The 23,433-nt window shown below is 38.4% G+C and overlaps 4 protein-coding genes across 5 annotated transcripts in view; 3 read left to right on the top strand and 1 right to left on the bottom strand.

The window, feature by feature from the left end:
* The window catches only part of LOC119797315 (SH2B adapter protein 2), a 30,831-nt gene extending 22,505 nt beyond the window's left edge, over positions 1-8,326 (top strand). The window contains exon 9 of the mRNA XM_038306350.1: positions 3,817-8,326. Within this exon, the coding sequence (XP_038162278.1) occupies positions 3,817-4,151 (335 nt within the window). The 3' untranslated portion in view covers positions 4,152-8,326. The remainder of the gene's footprint in view (positions 1-3,816) is intronic.
* A 1,148-nt stretch (positions 8,327-9,474) lies between these two features.
* On the bottom strand, positions 9,475-11,396 carry dnajc30b (DnaJ (Hsp40) homolog, subfamily C, member 30b). The gene is made up of 2 exons (XM_038306407.1): positions 11,130-11,396; positions 9,475-10,976 (listed from the first exon to the last, which is right to left on the bottom strand). The coding sequence occupies exons 1-2, from the start codon at positions 11,331-11,333 to the stop codon at positions 10,188-10,190; spliced, it is 993 nt and encodes a 330-aa protein (XP_038162335.1). The 5' UTR covers positions 11,334-11,396; the 3' UTR covers positions 9,475-10,187.
* Positions 11,397-13,797: 2,401 nt separating this feature from the next.
* bud23 (BUD23 rRNA methyltransferase and ribosome maturation factor) lies at positions 13,798-19,579 on the top strand. The gene is made up of 12 exons (XM_038306318.1): positions 13,798-13,959; positions 14,111-14,148; positions 14,934-15,029; positions 15,293-15,375; positions 16,387-16,483; positions 16,571-16,667; positions 16,756-16,806; positions 16,921-17,006; positions 17,146-17,191; positions 17,279-17,340; positions 18,993-19,082; positions 19,211-19,579. The coding sequence occupies exons 1-12, from the start codon at positions 13,912-13,914 to the stop codon at positions 19,263-19,265; spliced, it is 849 nt and encodes a 282-aa protein (XP_038162246.1). The 5' UTR covers positions 13,798-13,911; the 3' UTR covers positions 19,266-19,579.
* Positions 19,580-21,995: 2,416 nt separating this feature from the next.
* stx1a (syntaxin 1A (brain)) overlaps positions 21,996-23,433 on the top strand; it is a 97,996-nt gene continuing 96,558 nt past the window's right edge. Inside the window, exon 1 of one of the 2 annotated variants that reach the window (XM_038306316.1) lies at positions 21,996-22,398. In XM_038306316.1, the coding sequence (XP_038162244.1) occupies positions 22,369-22,398 (30 nt within the window). In that variant the 5' untranslated portion in view covers positions 21,996-22,368. The remainder of the gene's footprint in view (positions 22,399-23,433) is intronic. The other variant, XM_038306314.1, reaches the window with a different exon arrangement.

The following is a 23,433-nucleotide window of genomic DNA, read 5'->3' as shown; positions in this document are numbered from 1 at the left end:
AAAATATATCCCAGAATGCTTTGTGCAGAGAGCTCTCCTCGCAAAGCATTATGGGATTTGCTGTCACAGCGGCCAGCTGTCGCCATAGACTGTCGCTACCCGACAACAGCGACTAATAACAAGGATGGCGCATGCACCGCGTGGTGGAGGCGGGGTTATGTGAACTACGGGGAGCAAAAAAGTAGTGCGAACTGTCAGTTAACTGAGTTTACTATATACCGTATTTTCACGACTATAAGGCGCACTTAAACGTCTTTTTTTTCCCTCAAAATGTGCGGTGCGCCCTATGGTGCGGTGCGCCTTATGTGTGTTGTAACTGCGACTTTTGAGACCACCTCATTGAGGAGATGATGAAAGAGTGGCTGAATGTAAGGAGACCAGGTGTTTTTTTTCCACCCCTCACCATCGCTGTTAATATGTAACTCCATGCGTGCCCATCTCACAGCTGATGTGAAAAACATGGGGAAACAAATTAACGCTGCTCGACATCGGTGTGAACCGGACCCAGCAGGTGCAGCAGAAGCAGCGAGTTTACATGCAAAGTCAATGGTTGACGCGCGTATAGGTGCAGCAAAAGGTCCCGCAGCGCATTTTGGTGCAGCACGTCGGGAGCGTTTAAGCATCTGAAGCGCCGCGCTTCTGCTGCTCGAGATGGAAAAGTTGAAGTTTTGCTGCTGGACGCGCCGCATCAACCAATCAGAGAAGCTGATCTGGGAGCTGCCAGCGAGACAGACACAGCGCTCTGATGACATATGATATTAACGCAAATGGAAAAGGCTGGATGGATGCGTGGCTGAGGCAGGTGTATGTGAGAAGACTAGGTGGTTTTTTCCACGCATCACCATCGCTGCGTGCCCATCTCACAGCCGATGTGAAAAAAAGATGAATCAAATGAACGCTGTGCTCGCCGTTATCCCGGGGGTCTGACAAAGGAGCTTCAACCGCTCGACATCGGTGTGAAGCGGCCGTTCACAGTAAGGCTGCGAGCGGCGTGGGAGCGATGGATGACCAACGGAGACCACAGTTTCAGGATAAGAAGGCAGCGCCGGGCAGATTACGCCACAGTTTGCGGATGGATTGTAGATGCTTGGACTAAAGTGTCTGCTGGCTCTGTTGTTCAAGCTTTCGCAAAAGCCGGCATTATTTCTGAGGAGCCGCGCTGCACGGAAAGTGACTGACAGCGAAGAAGGGGAAACTGGCATGTCTGATTTAGCGCAGCTGTTTTATTCAGAAACAGAGGATGATGACTTTGATGGGTTTGATTAATACTTTGTAATAAATACATGAATAAAGCACAATCATACTCAGTTTTGCTCCCGCTGTATTTTTCTCCCTGAAAACTTAATTCAACAGCAGCCCCGGCGCGTCTCCTCCTCTTCAGCGCGGTGGCTGGCAGGTGTTTTTTCATCTAAATAATCTAAATCTTGCAGCTATATTTGCTGTGATCAGTGGGAATAAAGTAGTTTTAATATGTTTTTAAGTGAGAAAGTCCACCTGAAAACTTAATAATTGCAGTCAGTTCATCCAGATTATCTATTTCTGTCGGAGGCGCTCAGACCCCCACATACCAGCGGTGCGCTGACAGCAGAAATCTCTTCATCAGCAGCCTGTAGGCTGGGCAGCCTGGGGTTCACCGCGGCTGCTGGCAGGTGTTTTTCATCTAAATAATTTTAGCTGCAGGCACCAGGATACCGGCAATAAAAGCGAACATATTCCGTCGGCAGGTTTCAGGATTTTAAGTTAATTTAGGAGTGACCACAGCGCTGTGTCATCTGCGATGTGTCTGTCTCACGGCCAGCTGCCAGGTTTGATTAATACTTTGTAATAAATACATGAATAAAGCACAATCATACTCAGTTTTGCCCCCGCTGTATTTTTAAATACGCAGTAGAGGTATTTAAAGGTAGTAGAGGACTTGTACCTGTATATAAAAAACGCGCCCTATAGTCCGGTGCGCCTTATGTGTGTGTTAAATACAGAAATGGGACACATAACTGAGAGTGCGCCTTTTAGTCCGGTGCGCCTTATGGTCGTGAAAATACGGTAGTCCCCGCTCTATGTAGTGATTGAGGGAGTTAGAGGTTAGAGCGGACGTACGGACACAGCCCATGAGTCTGTTTCAAAGTGATTCTGGCTTTGAAACCTCCAGAGGAGGGGGAAGCAGTGCTTCACTAACTCTGTTTACACATGGTGTGGGGAGATGTTGACCTTGACTGAGGACATTGTCGTAAGATGGAAAGGAATAATTTGAGGATTTCCTCAATGTGGTTGACCTGCCTTAACTGGTAGAAGCAGACTTGGGCCATTTCTCATTATGTGTACTTGTGTATTCTCATGCTCTCGTGAAACAGCAACAGCCTCAGCCCTAGTAATGTTTCAATTCATAAGAACACAAGACCGAGAACAGACAAAGTCCTCAGATGTTGTCCCCCCCCCCTCTTAACCGAGTATGCATCAGAGCAGAATTGTCCTCTCTTGAGATCGACAGCTGTCCCAGCATGCACCATGCAGCTGCACCTTCTTTACAGTAAAGGTGTAAATTATGAGATGCAAAACAAAAAAAAACCTGTACAACCCTGAAATAGAATAAAGAGTATTCATGCATTAGAAGGGCTTAGTCAAAGTCAAGTCCTGACTCCAATGAAAATCTTTGAAAATAATTGATAATTGATCCTTATGGACAAATGAATAAAAACGCCCAGCTCTGCATGTGAAAAGCAGGTAGAGACATATCCTGAAATACTTCCAGCTGTACCCAAAAATGGAAGGAGTTACAAGACTCTTTTTGTGAAAGAAGGCCATGTACCTTTTACTTTTAGTTCAATGCACAGCCTTTTTATACCTTTTCTATATATAAAGTCCTAATAAAATACATTTAAGTTTGTTTTTCTGACCCTACCAAATACAATAAATCTAGCCTGGCTAGTCAGACTGACATAGACGAGGCGTAAGTCAGTCTGCTAAGGCTCATTGCACCAATCACAGCGCAACAGTGCTTTACTGTAGCCAGGATGATGCCCTTTATAATGTGCTGTTTATGAGCTGTTTATATTGTTAAAGCTTTTCTTAAAAAAAAAAAAAATATCTGGTTAGTTCTAAACTGTTTCTGTTGACTCTGTTAGTCAAGCCTTTGAAATCGACTTCAACTGCTCCATTCCAGGCAGTAAGTCAGTAAGCTGGCCAGGCTAAACTAAATCAGGTTTTGCACACTTTAATGACTGTATTTGTTTTCATTTACAGGAGCGAGCTAAACCTTAATATGAAAATCAAAATAAGAATTAGGTCGACTAAACCTTCCTTAGCAATTTAGAAGGAGTTTGCAGGTTGGTTTTGATGGAAAGCTGGCTTTTGGCCTCACTGAAATGAAAAACCTCCTCTCAGCCGACCACTGCTCCAGCCCTCCTTGGATAAATGGTCTCCTGTGCAGCAGAGTTGGGGAAGCGATTATGCAGCTGAAGGTTTGCATGCTGGCTGAGACTCTGACTCCACCCCGGTGGTCACAAAGGGTCCCTCTGTTTTTCTGAATGCAGGAGCTCCACACACTCAAACACCCACTCAGATGCAAATAAAACGGCTTTATTGATGTGCTGGTCAGGCGTGTCTTTGGCCTCAGTGTTGTTGGTGTTTTTGCCCACCAACAGAAAGGATAATACAGCAGGCCCACACTGCTTTTGTTTACATGCCGCTCCATGAAGGAGCCATTTACTCATAACTTTTCAGCAAGAACAACAAACACTTATCATCAGCATAGATTTTTTTGTATTTGATGTATCTTTCCACTTTAAAAACTGTTTATTTTTTTTCCTTCTACTATAGATTCCACCATGCCTATGGTTTTGACTCCTCCTAGGGATGCATCCTGCAGGACGGATCCAGCTCAGACGATTCTTCACCCTCCTGGAACTGCTGCTTCTGCAGGGCCGTCATCTGATGGCCCCATATCCTCGAGCACCTCCTCCTCACCCACTGCCATCCCATCCCTCTCCAGAAGTGACCCTGGTACAGGACTTGGTGTGGGAGCGGGGCTGCAGAGCCGTAGTAACAGCTCAGAACGCCTTCTGGAGGCCTCGAGCGGAGCGTCCGAGGATTACCACGACGCTGATGGGACCCGCAGAGCCCGTGCTGTAGAGAACCAGTACTCTTTCTACTAAACAACCCAAAACATGGGGTCTGCTTGTTTATATTCTGAAAATATAAGGTGTCACGGACCGCTCTGCACATTTCCAAATGGTCCAAATCACTCCTCATTTCCTCTGTTTGTTTTAACTCCGTATCTCGGAACTGGAAAGCAGATGAGGCCAAGCAGTGTGTCCATGCTTGATTCAAACCAGATATCAAGGGTATGGGCAGCAGGTATTAAACAACATGTTATGATGCACAAAAAAACTTAAAAGTGTGGATGATTGCAGCCAGAGACAGTAAGGGCAACTTACATAAATAGAGTCATATGACTTCGATTCACCTCCTTTGACCATTTCCTGCTGAGCCTTACCCACAGTTCTCCAGGAGCAGAGCCTGTCAGAGTCCTCTGCCAGAGGACTGAGAGTCTGAAATGACCTCGCAGAAACCCCACCCCCTCCGCTCCTTAGAGCATCCTGTTAATGTTTGTAAAGCTGCTTTGAATCTGTCCCGGATATCCTCGCTGTCCCTGAGGGTTTCTGTTCAGAGTGCTGCCTCGGGTCGCTACGCTAACAGTGGTTCAGTTATCACATGTGTTCATGTTAGCTGAGAGGTATATATCCTAAACATGAACAGCCTGAGGGGGCTTGCTTTCTGACAGTTTGCTTAGACGTTAACGGACCAAAGCAGACAACAACGAGGAATTAACACCCCAAATTGTCCAAAACTAAACTGTAGGGAATAAATCTGCTCTCAGTTTCTGGTTAGAATCTAGAATGCCTTGGAGGAAGTGTTCATAACCCCTGAACTTTTCCACATTTTGTCACATATCAACCCCAAAATGCATTGCATACTATTGGATAATATGTGTTAAACCAGCACATAATTGTTATATGGAAGGAAAATAACATATCTTGAAGGGGATCTGAAAACTGTTACTTTCATTTGTATTTTTCTCCATTGACCCAGAAAAACCTAAAACAGTCCAATCAGGGTACGCCTGTGTGTAATGTATTCGTAGTATAAATCCAGCTGTTCTGAGATACCTCACGTTTTTTTTGGAAGAAAATCTTGGATAAGCAGAATCATTTAGAAGAAATAATGCAGCAGACAGGTCAGACAAAAATTAGGAGACAGTTAAAGCAGGATCTGGTTAGAAAGAAAGGTTGAAAACTTGAAGATCTCAAAAAGCTCAAGTCTGTCCATCATCGGGAATATGAAAGAGCATCTTCCACCCCTCCTGAACTAAAATGAGATACAGGGAGAGGCTAGTGTGGACTATGGAAAATCACTATGGAAATCCAGAGTTTAAGTTGGAGAATCTGTTCTCAGGATGAGTGGTGTACTCCCACAACCTTCCCTGAAGAGTGGAAAAAAATAAAATCTCTTTTGAAAGAAAGAAATTTTCAGTTTTGAACTAGTTAGTTGAAGAAAAAGTAAACACATGGAAGGAGGGTCCCTGGTTAGATGAGAACAAAATCAAACTTTTTGGCAAACATTTGAAACTTAAGACTGCACATCCAACCATCCCTGAGAGGAAACACAGTGGTAGCAGCATTATGCTGTTGGACTGTTTATCTTTAGTGAGAGTGTTCAAAGAGTATGGGAAGTACTGGCTAATAAGACACAGGTTACAAAAGACTTTAGACTGGGGCAGAGGTTCCCCTTTTGACTGAACAAAGACCATAAAAAATAATCCAATCTGAGGGAACCTCAGAGTGATTTAGCAAAGAATGGGCAAAAAAATAATAAATAAATCACTTAATTTACATGATCAAAAGTGCAAAAGAACGAAACAACCCCAAAAAGATATGTTGGTTTAATTAAGGGAACTGAAAGATAAGCTTCAATTTACAGATTTCTATTTGTAAGGGGATTATACACACATTTAATTCCAACTTTCTTTACGATTATCTGTAACTTCTTGTTCATTGATCACATAAAACCCCAGTTATTTACACTGCAGTTTGTGTTGGTAATGTAATAAAATGTGGAGAAGTTTGGTGAATATGACATATTCTGCAAGACACTGTACCAAGAATGCCATATGTGAAGGTTTTGGAAGTTTTAGCGAGGACACTACATACAGACACATGGCCAGGTGTTGTTTTACTAATTAGTTTAACATATTTTAATGGACAGGAGCAGCTCCCATGTTAGTGGGTTGTTACTATGAATGTGTGGTGGTGTATTAGAGTCCAGATATTTTTAATGATACGTGTGGGTGTGTGTGTGTGTGTGCTGCAGTAGTGTTTCTAAAACATGCTTTTCAGGGTCCCTGCGTCTGAAGATGGTTCTGTATTAACACACATCACCATCATCAATGGTAACCTGTAGTTTAGAGGCTCCGAATATGAGATTACTTTGAAGCAATGCCTTGAGGATTTTATTAAACCAAACCCAGCATTGAGTGAAGGGACTTGCAACTTTCGTTTTTTTCTAGAAAAGCAGCATTCGGTACTGTTGTATGCGCTCCGCAAATAAGCTTGCAGGTTTTATAACAAAAACGACAAACTGAAACATAGTGTGCAAGATGGCCATGCTTGAATCGATAGATGGTGTTTTGATATTTTATTTCCAGCTGACCTTGAGCTGAATTTTTATACACCTTCTTTAAAATAGAGCCTCATTTACAATTAAAATGTTTAACATCTAATTTATATTTAAACGTTTTGGTTAAAAACAGTCTTCCTCTAGCCACATTTGGCTCTTTAGACCTTCTACAATGGCTCTTAATAGTGGCAAAAAATTATGTAAGGCAAAACTAAGAATAAATACCAGTCTGAGAACTCTTGTTGGGTTTTATACAGAATTTCAAAAATGAATTTTCATATCAGAATGACTTTAAAACTACCAGAAATATGTTTTGTAGGGTTATTTTTCTTTTAATTAGATTGTAAACTATGTGTTCTATTATTATCACATCCTATAGAAGAAAATCCAAGCTTCATCTTAATGAATCGTTTTATGTTTTTCATTGTCTTAAACTACAAAAAGAAAATCAAATGTTTGTTATTTAAGATAGCAACAGATTTCCTATGGCAGATATTTAACAAAAATAATAGGTTATTTTATATTAAAAAGTTATATTTTAATGATTTTTGCATAGCCAGACTCGGGGCAAAATGGTTCTTTGGATATAAAAGGTTGCAGACCCCTGCTCTAGTTTATTCTCTAATCCAGCAAACTGGGTCATGATCATTGACCCAATGTCTGTTTTAAACTTTCTGACCTCTGCCTCAACAGCATGAATTTTGAATTTGGATTGAACACATAAATCAGATTTTATTATTTTTTTTTGCAGAATTGTATGAATATATAATTAACTTTAAAAAAAGAAAGAACTTTATAAAAGTTTGTGATAAACATAGCACCAAACCAATCAAAAAGTTGTTGATTTAACAGGATTTTCTCCTTGAATATATTCTTTCTGTACATTTTCTGTGTTCCCTGTCTTATTCTTCCAAAAGACTTCAAATATTTCAGAATACAATATGATCCGTGTCATGGAGGGGTTGGAAGTTGAAAAATAACAAAATAAGGCAAATTCCTTTTGTTATTCAAATGTAGGTATGTTTTGTTAACCAAATTTGCAACATTTTTGGGGTTATGACCCTTGACCTTAAAGGTAAAATATGACCAAAAGTAATCATCTTTCGTTTGTTCCGTTTACCTTAAAGATTATAAATAGCAGTTTCATGTTATACTGGTATCGTGTTGCTCTTTTATTAGATATGTGTCTATTCTAACTACACAGTTAAATGCAAAGGTTTTACAATTCATAAGCTTAAATAATCTCCTTCAACACTTCTTGGTCAGCTGGAATAAACATGTCGACAGCCAAACTTTTCCTTTTTAAGCATGGCCACCAAGCCTGAGAGGGGATTTCAGCGAACAGGTGGAGCAGCTCATGTGCCAATATGAATCCTATTTTATAAAAGCCTATTAATTCCTTCACACATGTAAATGACATGTTTCCTATTGAGCCCTATTTATGTACTAGCAGTTCTTTAAGAAACTGTGGAAAAACACGACCCATTCCACATATCAACGATGGCTCACGTATTCTTTTTGTTCTGCGTAACCCTCCCACAACTGAACTTTCTGTTGTCTGACCGAGTTTTAAAGAGTCTGTGCAATTTTGTACAAAGTGATGTAATTGACATACTACTTTATATTTCTGTGAATAAAATGTGAATCTATCAGACATGTCGTGCTGTTTTTCTGACACAGCATTTCCAAAACACTGCAGTCCAGTGATTGAATAATAGAAATTATACCCGAGTTTCTCGTACTGTCCTGCATGGAGTTTACATCGTTCAGTTTAGAGAATCAGACTTGCTCTCACACTGAAAAACATGCATATTAGATTATTCAGCCTTTTTTAGTGTGAGCATGAATGGTTGATGGTCTTGTTGATCTTTTTGCTCCAGGGGGAAATACAGTGATTTTCTTTGCCCCAATGATCTATTTAGGGATGTTTCTGTTCGTATTCAAAGCCTCAGTTGTGCAGAAACATTTTGTCTGGAGCAGACATAGGTTTAAAGAAATGTTAACTTTTGTTAAAATTTTTTAGAAAAGTGCTTCTTTTTCTCAGTTTTAGTGAGGATGCAGGTAGTAGCATTCTTGATCAGCTGCAGCTGTCTGATCAAACTTAACTTTGTTGAATTTAAATATCCAAATTAAGTTTTCCTCATTAAAATAATTTGTTCTTATTTGAAAAAGGATATCCCCTGGAGGGCAGATTTAAAAATAAAAACAGTAAATAAATAAGAAGGATAATTACAACTGCATATAAATATATGGCTAAATTTTCCCTTTTTACTTTGATATTAAGTTAAAAAAAACTAACAAATGAGATAAGGTGTATGACATTTAGTTTTTTTAAAGGAGCAAATAAAAATTCCACCGGTGTGTTTTTTTCTTTAACAAAATCACAGATATTTTTCTTGTAAAATGAGGCCAATCCATAAGCCCTTCATTTTCTTCCATGGCTCTTAGATACATAATAATTGTGACTTTTTCAGTCTATTTCTAATTTGTGGTTTATTTTTGTTGCTTTTCTTGATAGCTTTGTGTCTAAATTTTAAGCTTGAAGTCTACCACAGTATGTTATCTTTTTACAAACCAGATATCTAATTTAAACTTGAAATAGGCATCATAGAAAACACAAAGCTTCTGATTTGGGAATACGTCTTGGCTGGGTTTACCCATTTCAGGATTTATTTTGTGTGCATCTTTATTTTAATTTCTTTAAGGACTACAAGCTAAAAGTAGTTTTATCTGATGGAGTGCATCTCTGCTCTTGTGGGATGAATCTTTCTGTGCACGATTTGAAATAAACTAAAACATCGCTTGAAAATTTTAGAGGTTTTAATACCTTCTCAATCATATAGAGGCAATATCCATGTACAGTACATAGACTTATATACATGTTTACACCTGATGGCAAACAAACAGATGTTTACATTTGCTGTTATCCGATAATATTTACACTGCTCACTTCGTCTTACTGTTATAGATCCAGTATTAAGGAAAACAAGTGAAATACTTGTGCATTGTTTGTTTTACAAAAAGAAAGCATCCTTTCTTCTTTAGGCCTTATCTGGAGAGAAATAAAAATCACTTTAAGGTGCCTAAAATCGAAAAATGAAAGAAATTTAAAGGAAACATACCATTGTTTACAAAGAGCATGACCATATTTGGCTGAATCAATGATACAGATCTGAAGGTAATATTTTGATCTTATTCAGAAAGTAACTTCTATGAATTTTAATTATGGAAAGCTGTTCAACATGAGAAACAGAAAAGTATGATACGTAGCGATCATTAAATGAAACCATGTGAAATCTTAAACAGCTCATCTGCACAGATTTTGTTTTAAGGAGAACAAGTATTTCTCACTCAGGAGTCATACTTTATAAAGGAGGCGTAAAAGCTATGATCTGATTTCAGGTACACTGCAATTTAGCTTCGAAACAACATTGTGATAGTTTTAACAATCACAGGTCGTGCTTCAGTCCAACCCAGAGAAACATCAACCACCGGCTGGTACTGGTGCTGCTTGATTAAGGCTTTGCTAGACTGACGAAGAGGATCCCTGACGTGGCCAACATCATCACCAAAGTGAACTCTAGAGTCTTCTGCTGCCTGAACTGGTTAGCCTTCTCTTTCTGCATTTCCTCCATCTGCTTCTTCTTGGCTTTTAAGTCTCTCTCCCTCTGAAGCTGCTCTCCATAATGAGCCTGAAAAAATGCATCAAAATCAAACATGGGCTTTCCACCAGTGTGGGAGAACCGCCTGGCTCTGTGCTGATGATGATATTGCTGCTGCTGGGAGCCTGTGGATCTGCTGGATGTGTGTTTAGAAGATGGCTTCTCTGGGCTTTGAAGATCAGACTGCGTCAGGATCCCTCGATCATACTTCCTCCTTAGGCTGATGTTGCCCAGCACGGAGTATGCTTCGCTAATCTCAGAGAAGCGCTCTGTGGCTTCCTTGCTGCCCAGGTTCTTGTCAGGGTGGTAGATGAAGGACTGTTTGTAGTACGCCGTTTTGATCTGCGACTGCGTTGCACTGGGGGACACTTTAAGGATGTCGTAGTAGGCAGTTTTACTCCTGTGCAGCAGATGAGCCTCCTCTGACCTCCTGCTGTAACATCTAGCTTTAGAAGATGCTTTAAAAGGATCAGAGAGAGCTTTCAGATGTTTCAGTGAAGATCCACATCCTGATCTATCCTCTGTTAGGATGAAGAGGACAGTGCTGAGAGCTCTGACTTGCTGGGAGGACCTGAAGGCGTTAGGGTGGATTGAAGCAGCTCCTCTGGTCCAGAGTGACTTCATACATAAGAGCGTCCTCTCCTGAAAGCGCCCAGTTGAGATTAATAAGCTTCTGTTAGTAGCTGTTTTGGTCATTTTAGTATCAGGAAACCAGAGTAAACAAGCTACAGATGTGTTAAAAGACGAGCAACCAAGAAAAGACACATCTTTCTGTTGTTTTTCAGCTTTTCTTACTCTGGAAAGTTTCTCAGAACTGCGTTGAGAGGCTCTTCTTATGAACAAATAGGTAGTTTCCTCCTTATAATGCCTCTGGGTACAGACTCTGTTTATCGGAAGGAGTCCGCTGGTTCTTTTGGGGCACAAGGTGCGAGCCAGGCCGGGACCGAGGGCTGTAAGCCGGTAGGCTCTGGTCCCGAGCCGCTGGCTGACCTCTGCCATTTCATCAACAACAAACCGGTAAACGACAACGGACTGCTTCCGGGTGTTCTCGAACAGAGAACCAATCAGATGTAAGGTTTACCGGAAGTACACAAGACTCTTCTTCTTCTTTGTTAGATAGGAGGATTGAAAACAACTTATAGGTGCATACCGCCACCTACTGTACATGAGTGTGTAGCGCTATAGTTCCACCTGCTATATTCTATTTTTTATTTTTGTGTTATGTATAAATAAAAACAATGCTTCATAAATAACTGGATTTTCCTCCCTATCTCCATCTGTCCCTAAAATGCCTTTAATACTCCAATCTCTCCATTTTGCCTTAATTACTTTCCTCATCCTCTCTCTTTCAGTTGCATATTTAATGCAATCCATAAAAACATGATCCAAATTTTCTTTTCTTTCACAATCCTCACATATATCATTATTTTTCTTCCCTAGTACAAACAAAAACTCATTCAAGTAGGTATGTCCAGTTCTTAATCTAGTGTAACTGATCTCTTCCCTTCTGCTTCTTTCTCCATAATTTTTAACTATTACACATTTTTTAACCCTTTATAATCTCCCTTTCTCATCTTCATCCCATATTTTTTTTTGCTATAATTCTGTAATTTTTATTTCTAATTATTGATTTACCTTCCCCTTTCCCAAGTGGAATATGGTCTATATTCTGCTTTTCTAAAGCCTTTTTAGCTATCTTGTCTGCTATTTCATTTCCTCTCACCCCTTCGAAGTACTCAAGATGATCTACCAATAATGTTTTACAAGGAAGACGTTCCAGAATGTTTTTTTTTTCTTTTACTAAACTTTATTTATATCTTTGCAAATAGTACAAATTATACATATTATACACTTTAAAGTAGAAAACAGCACAAGACAAAAAAAATAAAAAGTAAATAAATAATAAAAAAGGAACAATGCAAGGAACATAAAAGACAAGGAAAAAATATACCTCTAAAAATGAAATGAAAATAAGTAAAAAATTATGAAAATTAGAAAAATAGATTGTATTCATTATAGATATTCTTTGTTTTCTGGGCCTTTTTGTTACGTGAGTAAATATACAGTTTAACATCCATTAAAAAGAGGTCAAAAATGACTTTACTCTTGTAGATATGAGACTTGGCAAGAAACAAGATCAGGCTAATAAGGAATGCAGCAGAGGAGTCTTTTGTCTTGGAATCTTTGATACCAAACAAAACATTTTCAAAATAAAGTAGAAACCCTGGGTGAAAATTATTAGATATTAGAGAAGCGATGTCCTTCCAAAAGTTCTGGGAGCACGCATATTTCCCAAAAAATATGAAAGGAAGTTTCTGGACAGAGCTTACAGAAGGAACAGGAAATATCAATTTCCACTTTGTATTTCTGAAGAAAGTGTTTGGTTGAATAAAATGTAGAATTTGAAAGATCCTTCTTTAAAAAGGGAAATCTTTATTATTAAGAAACAATGTTTGTGGAAGAGATCAATTTTTTTTTCTCCAATTAAGATTCTGTATGTTCCAAAAAGAAACACAGGATGGGGAATTGAATTAACTTAAATATTTTTATAGATTAAGAATGTGTGTTTTTCTTTTTTATTGTTTTAACTAATATAATGTTGATTGTGGATATTGCATATTTATTCCTATTCCCTTTTCACTTTTAGATTAGCTATATTTTGAAAGCATAAAAAAATGAAATAGAATTTAAAATGTTGTTGATATGTTACACATATTGTGATATTTTAAAGTCAACATTTAAAAATATATTAAATCTAAGACATTTGTCTTAGATTTTTTGGACGACAACAACATTCAAATTATTTCAATAATCTTATAAATAATGAAGGGACGTCTTATAAAAAGAATAGTAGAACAACTCAGTGATAAAAGTGTGAAGAATATATATATTTTTTCCTCAACCCCAGTACGAATGTCTGAACAGCAGGTGGCGGTGTAGCACCGCTCAAAAAAGTACCGGTATTTAAAAGCAACGAAAAAGAAGAGTGTGTTTCACCAGTAACGAAGAACAAAAAACTATTATTAAACAAAAGCTTTAGGAAAGATGGCGTTACAGTATTCAAACAAAAATTGGAGTAATGAGGAGAACATGAAGAAATAGAAAAGAGGAAATCATTGCATCCAGATTACGTTTTGGGCATACAGGGAAAACATCCAACAGGATTTAAAGCATGTTTTGTGGTTCTGTTCTAAATATTCTGTTGAGAGAAGGGAATAGTTTGGTCGATTACGAGAAAATAAATTACAGTTAAAAATACAAGATATTTTAGACAAAATTCCTATTTACAAGTGTATTTGTTATTTAATGAAATGCACTAAGGAAACCAAAATTTGATAGAAGAGATTTGTGTGATTAATGTTACTGTTATAATTATTTAATTTATTTTTTTTATGTGGAAGAATATATGTAGCATCCCGATCCACACTCCGTTCCAGCAGGTGGCGCTAATGCACTTCGATAAGTTGCTTGTCAACCGCCATAAAAATAAAAAAGAAGTGTGTTTCACATGTGTACAGCCTGCTTCGAACACACGTTCAATTGTTTTTTAAAAAATTGATTGAAAAATTAACCAAGTATGGCTTCCAGCTGCCGGAGACCAGAGCACACAGCTCCGCCAGATGTGGTTAGTTTGATAGCCTTATTTTCTGTTGATCTGCATGAGCTGTTTGCATCTAAAGCGGTTGTTTACCTCCTATATTCATAAGTTGTTCTTTGGCCTTTTTCCTTTTTGGTGAAATCTGCCACCGACTGTAACACCCTTATTCTGATTTCAGTTCTACAATGAAGCGGAAGCAAAGAAATACTCACAGAAGTAAGTTTGAATATTTTGGCCATATATATATACAGTATGTGTGTGTGTACAGTTGGAGAACTGTAATGTAATCTCTTCACTTATATTCAATGGGTTTCAGTTGTTCTGTTTTTCTTCAACTAACTTATTTTCTGGTTGTATTTGTTTTTGGGTTTTTTTGGTTCGCTTTTAGTGCCAGCTCTGATTGATTAAAACTCATTTTTTATACGTTTTTAGTTGATTTTTGTGAAAAAACAAAATAATTTAGTATATTTTATTTGCTTTCATGAAAGCATTTGTAAGATAATATTATACATTCTATTTGTGTTAATGTTACCATGTCGTTTTCACTTTTAATTATGGTATTTCTTTTTTATTGTCATCCTCTGCCCAGATTGATTGATTTTATTTGCCTGCTTAAATGTAATGATGTTGTGATCATATGTTTTCACACTTGCAAACCTTTGCTTTGTTGTTTATTTATTGTCTTGATGTCTTTCATTTTTTTATGATTTTGCACAAATCATAGATGCCCTGTCTTATCTGTAAATATCAGTCTTTGTCTTGACTGTGTTTTTGCTGGTGCTGAACCTATTTTATGCACGTTGTGAGGACCGACTGCTCCTTGTGGCGACTGATTGCTTGACCCCACAAGGGGTAAAGTGGGTTTAGGTTGGGTTAGGGTTAAGTATGAACCTGTAATGGTTGGGTTTAGAGTCAGGTACACAGTTAGGCTTTGGAAATTAATGGTCATGTGTGAGAAAACCTTTAGTGCTAACTAGGTCTGTCTGCCTCCTTCCCCACAGCTCCCGGATGATTGAGATCCAGACTCAGATGTCAGAGAGAGCTGTGGAGCTTTTAAACCTGCCAGAGGACCAGGCCTGCTTCCTCCTAGATGTTGGGTAAGTATGCGAGTCAGGCTGTTTACTTAAAGCAAAACTTATATTAGAAAGCTGCTTATTCTACACGAAGACTGTAATTATTTAGCCATAGTGCTTTATTGTTGAAAGGACTTTCAATGTTCTCCTAAATCATCATAGTTGAGTCAAAAACCTGCAAAGCATTTACATCATTGGTATATGAGTTCTGTATTAAACATTGATTTAATAAGTGATGAGGGCCAGAGGAGGAAATCTGAGGCACTAAGTTCTGTTCTGCCTCCAAGGTGTGGATCTGGTCTCAGTGGAGATTACCTCACAGAGGAGGGACATCACTGGGTCGGAGTCGACATCAGCACCGCCATGCTTGGTTTGTTTTACACACTTTTACTTAATCATCTAAAGTGAAATATATAGAGTGGGGAAAATCTGGATTACCAATCCGTGTGTTGAAAAGGAATTCATCTGCTCAAAATGTTGTGCTAACTGTTGTCAGATTCTTTTATGCTTATGAAATGGTCGTGTCATGATGTCTGTGTCTCCTTTAGCCGACCTGATCAGCTGTTTATCTTTTCATGCATCTTTCTGTACATCTTTCCCACCATCAGCTGTTGGTAAACTAAGCACCTCCTGTCTGGGTCAGCAGAGGATCAAGGCTCTGCCTGTTTGTCACTCATCATGTCCATCCATTCATGCATTAGTCTCACCTATAGATCTTTGTGTCTGTCCATCTGTACATGGGGGCTTATCTTTTGTTTATTCCATGTTTTTTATCTAAAATGTGAAAAGAAATATATGAGAATCTTTTGCTTCTTTTGTACAGTGCAGGGGCAACAATTATTATTTCAGATAAGATATTTTCAATCATGCTCTATGGTCAATAAGAAAGAAGCAAACCTGCTTTATGATGAAAACAGGAATAATTTTAACACAATTTGATTGTATTTTAGTTTGATTTTTGACTTAATTAAAACGGTTCAGTTCTGAGTTCACAGCTCTTATACAGCAAACCCAAATGTTAGTTGTTTTTTTACTGTAGTTTTCTTTGAATAAGGTGATGGCTACAGGTATCTTGAGAAACACAAAGAGAGGAAGTCATTTCTCACAGCTACCATGGAGCTACTGGGATCTGTCTTACATGACAGGACGTTGTAACCAGGAGTAAATATTTATATGGATCCACCAAAATTTAGTAAATAGCTATTTATACACAATTAAATTAAATTAATACTTTAATCTGCATTACTCTAAATGCTCTGTGGATTTCAGAGAACTTAAGTGACCTTAAACAGCTGGGAGATGTTATGAATTTTATTTATCATCTTGTGGTAATATGGATTTATTTGTCGCACCTAATGGTGAACATTTTTTCTGTGGCCAGATGTTGCTCTGGACAGAGAGGTGGAGGGAGACCTCCTGCTGGGGGACATGGGGCAGGGGATGCCTTTCAGACCGGGCACCTTCGATGGCTGCATCAGGTAACTGACCCAGCAGCTCATCCAATGCATTATAAAGGTTTGAACAACAGTTCTGGATTATTCTGATTTGTTCTTTACTTTTGTCAGCATCTCTGCACTGCAGTGGCTCTGTAATGCCGACAAACGCTCACACAGTCCACCAAAGAGGCTCTACACATTCTTCAGCACCCTCTACTCATCTTTGGTAAAGTTTTATAATCGCTGATCTAAATTTTTTATAATTCAGACTCTTTTATTAATGGAAAGTCCTTTTAATGTCCTGGCTCTCTTAGGCCAGGGGCTCTCGTGCAGTTTTTCAGCTTTATCCGGAGAACTCGGAGCAGGTAGAAATCATTACCTCTTTGTTGCCATGAGAGGCTTTTATTAAGCGTCTAAAATGATCTTCTTGTGACTCTACACTTATTTTCCCTATATTTCTATTTTTTTCCAATTTAAAGCTGGAGCTCATCACCTCCCAGGCTATGAAGGCAGGTTTCACTGGAGGCATGGTGGTGGATTATCCCAACAGCAGCAAGGCTAAAAAGTCAGTTTTCTCTGATATGTTTAGTCCCCTATATATCCTGTTGATTGTTTCTGTAACAGTCTGTGAAATTAACAGCAGAGCATTGAAACTAGAGAAGAAATTAACTGTTTTATCTCACCTGCATGATTCCTACCTCCAGGTTTTTCTTGTGTCTGTTCGCCGGGGGGACAGCAACTCTCCCCAAAGTAAGAAACATCCAAGTTAGCAGTTTGTATTTAATTTCTTAATGTCTGTTTTGGTGACTTGTATGTATTTTCTGATGATTATTTCAGGGTTTGGGGTCAGAAACTTCAGACAGGACTGTTATGAACCAGGTTCAATATTCAGGACAAAGGTAAATTTGCTCCAAGTAGAAAAGATTTCGAAAGTTTATTTATTTTTATCGTCCTCTACACTAGCTGTTAAAGCAGGCATCCCCAAAGTCGGTCCTCAAGGGCTGCGGTACTGCAGGTTTTAGACGTTTCTCTGCTCCAGCGCATCTGATTTTAATTGATAGTTGATTAACAGGCTTTTGCTGAACTGCATCATCAGAATCAGCTGTGCTAAAGTAGCGAAACCTTGAAAACCTGCAGGACACCGGCCCTTGAGGACCGACTTTGGGGATGCCTGTGTTAAAGAACATATAAAAGGCTTTAAATAAAGTGATCTTTTACTGCAATGTGTCAGTCTGAACAAAATTAGGTTTATTTTGAGTGCATTTATTTAGATTCCTAAAAATCTATATTACTGGAATGTTTAATCCATGCTTTACATATTTAACTTCTCTCCAGCTCATAACCCAGACTGCCCCATCAGATCAGCTAGGTTGAACAACCCCCACTTTAACCTCATGACTGATTAAGAGAGATATAAATTTCTGCCTTAAATAATGAAAAGGCCTGAGGACGATGACTTCCCAACAGCTTGTGTGATCCCCAGTATTTCAGCAGTCCAGATGTGCCTTGACAGGAGTAAATAATAACATTAATGGGCTCTGACAGGCTGTCTTCCACCTTACTCCACCCATGACTATTTTTCTTACCTTTTATAAGAGGTAATCTCCTCTCACTTCATTTATTTCCATGATTTATTTGAAAGGTATTAACCTTAAATAGATTTTAAGTAATATTTTAATTCCTCTAATAATTTAAAGATTTGTGTCATAGAGCCTAAAAAACAACCACTTTTCTCTTGGGTGGCTTTAATCCTTTATAGGGTAATCAGTGAAATACTTTGAAAATCTAAATTTCAAGCCAATAGTGTTATTGGAATCCAGGACAAGACCTTATTACCTTTGTAAATAAAAAAATAAAGATATTTTTGATGGTAAAAATTAATATCTATGTAATAACAAGAAACGCTAATTTGCGCGAAAATATTAAGAAAAATAACAAAAGTGCTTCTATAAGAAATGAATAAAAACACTCTGAGAGTTAAAGAAACACATTTTTTTGGTCCAACATAACCTTAGAGACATTAATGCTGATACTGGTACTTATTATTTTTCGGTTTTTACCCTAAATATAATAGTTAACTATGCTTATTATTTTTTTTTACCTTTTTTCCAACTTAATTTACAGTAGGTAATATATCATTCAAGCGTTCATCTAATCGGTTGAATGCCAAAATAAGATGTACAGCCATGTAGCAGTATCTTTGAGAATGGCTGGATATAGATCTAGTGCTTCTAGACCTCACTGAGGGACGAGGGTACTCAATTTGTAAGGGTTATGCAGGTGATCCAAAACGGTAACTTAAAGGGTTAAAGGATGTTACTCTTTAGTTATAATGCAGGTCTTGGCGTCAATCAGTGCAGGTTGAGCCATACTTGTCTTGTTGAAGCCAACGGACCGAAAAAAAACAAGAAAAGGCTGTCGTCCCGTCTGACTTTAAACTCCGTCAGGCGGCTTTTCCTCCTTTTCACATTCCGATGATGTTTAGTGGGATGGTAAATTGTGAGTGTCCTTAGTTGAATAACTGTTTAATAAGCTCTCTGTCTTTGTAAAGATGTCGGTTTAATAACATGAAAGGAAAATCTGCAAAGAAGGGGCGAGAATGGATAATGGAGAAAAAGGAGAGAAGAAGACGGCAAGGAAAGTATGTGATAAGTGAAATTTTTTTGTTTTAAAATGGGATAAATATTTTTCTTGTATTTCATTTTGCTGGAAATCTCTCTCTCTGATTGGCTGATGCCCTTTCTCCCTCTTGTCTCCTATTTCCTGCAGGGAGGTTCGACCTGACACGAAATATACTGGACGTCAGCGGAGACCTCACTTCTAGCTGTGACTCATGCAGCTGCACCTTCATTAGTGCCAGTCTCCCTCACCCACACACACACACACACCCCACACACACAGTCACCCCTGGAGCTGTTGCCTGATTGGACTTTTCAGGTTGTTAATTCAAGTGGACGAGACGCAAGCGAGAAATTACAGCAAATCGCTTTTCACATTTGGTGAAGTGCTTGGATGTTTGTTTGTCACAAGCTGTGAGGAGCTGCAGTTTTCAGTTTGAGTTGAAATGCCCTCACTGCTACAAAAAGAAAAAAAAACTGCAGAAGAAATGTTATATTATTAAAGCAAATTTTTAAGGAGGCCTTTTCATTTTCTCTTATTTTCATTGTATCACTTAGACTTGGACAGATTTATTTTGTCATTTTGTATACAACAAAAAGAAATGTCGTTAACATTTTTCAGGAAATTTCTTTTTTTTTTTAAGTGCAGTCTTGAAAATGACTATATATATATGACTGTATATTTACAGTTCTAACATTTTTTTTAAACCTTTTTTTTTAACGAAACTCTGTAAATGCTTTAAATTTCTTTTATAAGACAGTGATAATGCATGGTTATATGCAGTAACAAGGAGTTAAGCATTATTAATGTAAAAAAAAAACAACTAACTAAAATGTAATGGAAAAGTATAGTTTTTATATATAAAGTTATTTCTTAATGAGAACATCATCCTGTTCTCCAAAAGAAACTCCAACTTCCTGCTACAAGTTCCTAATGAAACACTCATACAATTCCTTTTGTTGATGTAGATTACCGTTGTCCTAGCTGCTAAATTGGGATCGCTTTTTCTTGTAGCTTCAAACTTAAACATCCAGTGAATTGGTTTGCAGTCAGGAAATCAGCAAAGCTAGAGGTGTAATTTAATTACAATATTATTCACTTTGAAATTGTAGCTCTTCAGGGATTAATTGAAACTCAAGTTCTTTGCAGACAAACTGATATGCTTCAATCATTATTTTTATTAATGCTGAAGATTGTGACTTAGACTTGATGAGAGCCTTAAATTCAGGTTATTAAAAAAACGTGTTACATGACACCAGAATAAAGCTAACGGAGACATTGCAACCTAGCAAAGTCTGGATTCATGTGCTGAGAGCTTTGGCTTTTTAATTCAGTCAAGATTAAAGTTCTCTTTGGACCAGAGACATTGAAAAATAATTGATTGATTAGTCATCTGGAAAGGATTAGACTGGTCTCAGATAATAGTGGGGGGAAAAAAACTGGGTGTTCTTTTTTATCTGGATTTGTGATTTGAATCCCATATAAAAGAGGTTCCAGAATTTCATTCTTTTATCACTGAATGACTGCAAAAAATGTGAAATATCCTGTGAAAAGATGAGGCTAAGAAATTAGTCTAAACATTTGATACTTTACCCTGGACTATTGTTATTTACTATAAGAAGGTCCACAAACTGCACTGAAAGCCTGTAGCTGATTCAAAATGCTGCTGCTAGAGAGCTGATAAAAATTAAACAGATTAAGTTTCTCCTACTCCAGCTTCCTTTTCTTGTTCTCCTGTTAAATCCAGAATATAATTTAAAATCCTCTTCAGGTATACAACCCTAAATGACCAGGCTTATATAAAATATCTGATTGGTTCTAGAGCACTTTGCTCTAAATCTGCAAATCTGTTACCAGAGCTATCTCTATAGTTATGCTGCTATAGGCTTAGACTACTGGAGGACATAGGGGCCACTTTTCACAAAGCTGCTTCTGTTCTCCTATTCAGTATTTGTTAGTTCAACCTCTAACTTTATGTTGTCTCTACTATCTAGCCTTTTATGTTCCTTTTGTGTATCTGCTGTCTCCTTGAACCCCGAGTTGGCAGAAGGCCACACACACTGAGCCTGGTTCCACTGGAGGTTTTGTTTTTCCTCTCCACCATTGCTGCTTTTGTGATCAAAGTGAGGGAATGGAAACAAGGACATAATGCAAGCAAATGTTTGCTGTCACTACATGCTCAACCAGGATGAGCAAATCCTGCAAAGTCAATGACTCCATGGGATCAGATGGGTTTCCTCATATAGAAAACTTTTAACCAGTCTGACTATGAGCGGATTAAAATGTCTGTAAAATGTCAAGAGATAACGCGTTGTAAATTGGCAGTATATAAATAAACTGAATTCAATTCAATTCTTTGTACTCAAGTAAATGTCTTAGTGGGGGCTGCTCAGTGTCGCAGTGGGTAGCACTGCTGCTTTGCAGCAATAAGGTTATGGGTTTGATTCCTGGCCTGGGGTCTTTCTGCAAGTTTGCATGTGTGAGTTTTCTTCCAAAAATATGACTGTTAGGTTAATTGGCATCTCTAAATTCTCCTTAGGTGTGAGTGTATGTGTGCGTGGTTGTTTGTCTCTGTGTTGAGCTGTCTTGCCTGTAGACAGCTGGAGATAGGCACCATGGATGGATGGATTTTGTCATAGCAGCATTATGCTGTGGGGAAGCTTTTCCTTAGCAGTGACAGGTGAGTTGATGGAAACTTTTTGTTGTTTTCTATTTTTATTTAGCAAAAAGACAGGTGTTTCTTGTTAAAAAAAAATCGGTCATATATTTGTATCTTTAAAAAATATGAGAACTGTATCTATATGTTTCCTTAGGCTGTATTGTATTGAGCTGCACCTCATGAACTACACTATAGAAGGCGTCGTTTCTGACCAACAGAGGTCGCTGTTGTTCGCTTGAAAGCACCTGGGCGTTATCCTTTAACCTGCTCAATCGATAACCTGAACAAACACTAATTCCTGTCTTAGTTCAGCAAGCAGACCGACTGAGTTATTTCGTTTTTAACTTATTCCATAACATGTCAGTGTAAAATCCACTGGAAAAAATACAGAGTTTTTATTTTTTTGCGGATGGATTCAAAGTGGAGTTTAAGGTGTGTGTCTGAAAGGTAATCGGCGGAAGGCTCTGCCTCACCTTTCCACACAAAGGTAGTTCCTGTCTGAGAGGCAGAGAGGGTTCCGCGTCTCTCCTCTCCACCAGACGCGCCCGGCTCGCATCATCCGTCGGTCTCCGCCCAGCCGCTCCATCAGCAGCTCACATCCAGAAACCAGGGCAGAAAGGAGGAATCACATCGGTGGACATCAGGAACCATGAAGGACCGCATGCAGGAACTTAGACATGTGAGTTTCTGCTTGGTTCACTTATTGTTTCTCTTTTTCCAAACATTCCCCTCCATCTCCACCTGTTCCTCCAGAGCAGGAGCGGATGGAGTCTGCAGCGCAGCTAAAGCAACAGTTTAGACTCAGGCTTTGATGGAGGCTGTTTGATCAGCAAACCCGCGCATTGGGGGCTTTTACGCACAAATCTGAATAGTATTAAACTATTAGGGCTTTTATGTGTTCAAGCCAATTTCCTTGTTTTTATATATTTGCACTAAAATGTCAGTTATTCTTTATGGAATTAAAATGAGATTAGTTCAGGACTAAACGGAAAGTTAAACGATTGAAAGGATCTTTTTTAACGCAATCGATTTTTGTTGAATATTTGGAGTTGAATGAAAGATTCCTCCAATTATCTATGAAGGTGGTGTAAACAGAGTAGCCAGAACATTTTTAAAAAGGTGACCAGACAGTAACCAATGCACACTGAGGGTGGGGGGACACGTAAAACATCAATATTTTCTAAATAAAGACTAACTAACAAATAGACGCATGTATTTAAACATCCATACATCTAATTAAACATCCAATTAAAGGCGTAGTGTACAAAATTCTTTCAGTTTTGAGTTCTGTAGCAAACATCTTATTCATTGTCATTATTTACCTACTTTACCAACCTCGGAGGTCCGCTGGTTGCTGTGGTCCTCTCAACTTCGGATATTGTTTATTTTAATTACGCATTAAATCGGTAAATGGACCATATAGTGACGGTTAAAAATATAAAATTGTCGCCTCAAACGATTTTAAAACGTGCCTATATTGAACAACAGCAACAGAAAAGAAAACTTTTAACTTTCAATGAAGCGCTCCATTGAAAGCTGTCGCAATGCATGCTACTGTCGTGCTTTCTACTGCGTCGTGCAGCTTTGTCGTCACGCACTCAAAACCCCGCCCGCTTTGCATCCAAAAATTCTAAACACATCTCTGCGTTGTGATTGGCTCTCCAATTCTAGGGCCTAAGGCATTGATCAAGGCTAGACCAAACTCGCCGGCAAA

The sequence above is a fragment of the Cyprinodon tularosa genome, unplaced genomic scaffold (assembly GCF_016077235.1).
Source record: "Cyprinodon tularosa strain WSP-4 unplaced genomic scaffold, ASM1607723v1 ctg58, whole genome shotgun sequence".
Taxonomy (NCBI): Eukaryota; Metazoa; Chordata; class Actinopteri; order Cyprinodontiformes; family Cyprinodontidae; genus Cyprinodon; species Cyprinodon tularosa.
The sequence above is the reverse complement of the archived record's forward strand: the minus strand, read 5'-3'. Positions and strand labels throughout refer to the sequence as shown.

Excerpts from the sequence above, each read along its gene's own strand:
- dnajc30b (XM_038306407.1), bottom strand. The coding sequence starts at position 11,333 with ATGGCAGAGGTCAGCCAGCGGCTCGGGACCAGAGCCTACCGGCTTACA. Across the intron at positions 10,977-11,129 it reads GTTCTGAGAAACTTTCCAGA|GAGAGGACGCTCTTATGTAT; the intron begins GTAAGAAAAGCT and ends GGGCGCTTTCAG.
- bud23 (XM_038306318.1), top strand. The coding sequence starts at position 13,912 with ATGGCTTCCAGCTGCCGGAGACCAGAGCACACAGCTCCGCCAGATGTG. Across the intron at positions 14,149-14,933 it reads GCAAAGAAATACTCACAGAA|CTCCCGGATGATTGAGATCC; the intron begins GTAAGTTTGAAT and ends CCTTCCCCACAG. Across the intron at positions 16,484-16,570 it reads ACCTTCGATGGCTGCATCAG|CATCTCTGCACTGCAGTGGC; the intron begins GTAACTGACCCA and ends TACTTTTGTCAG.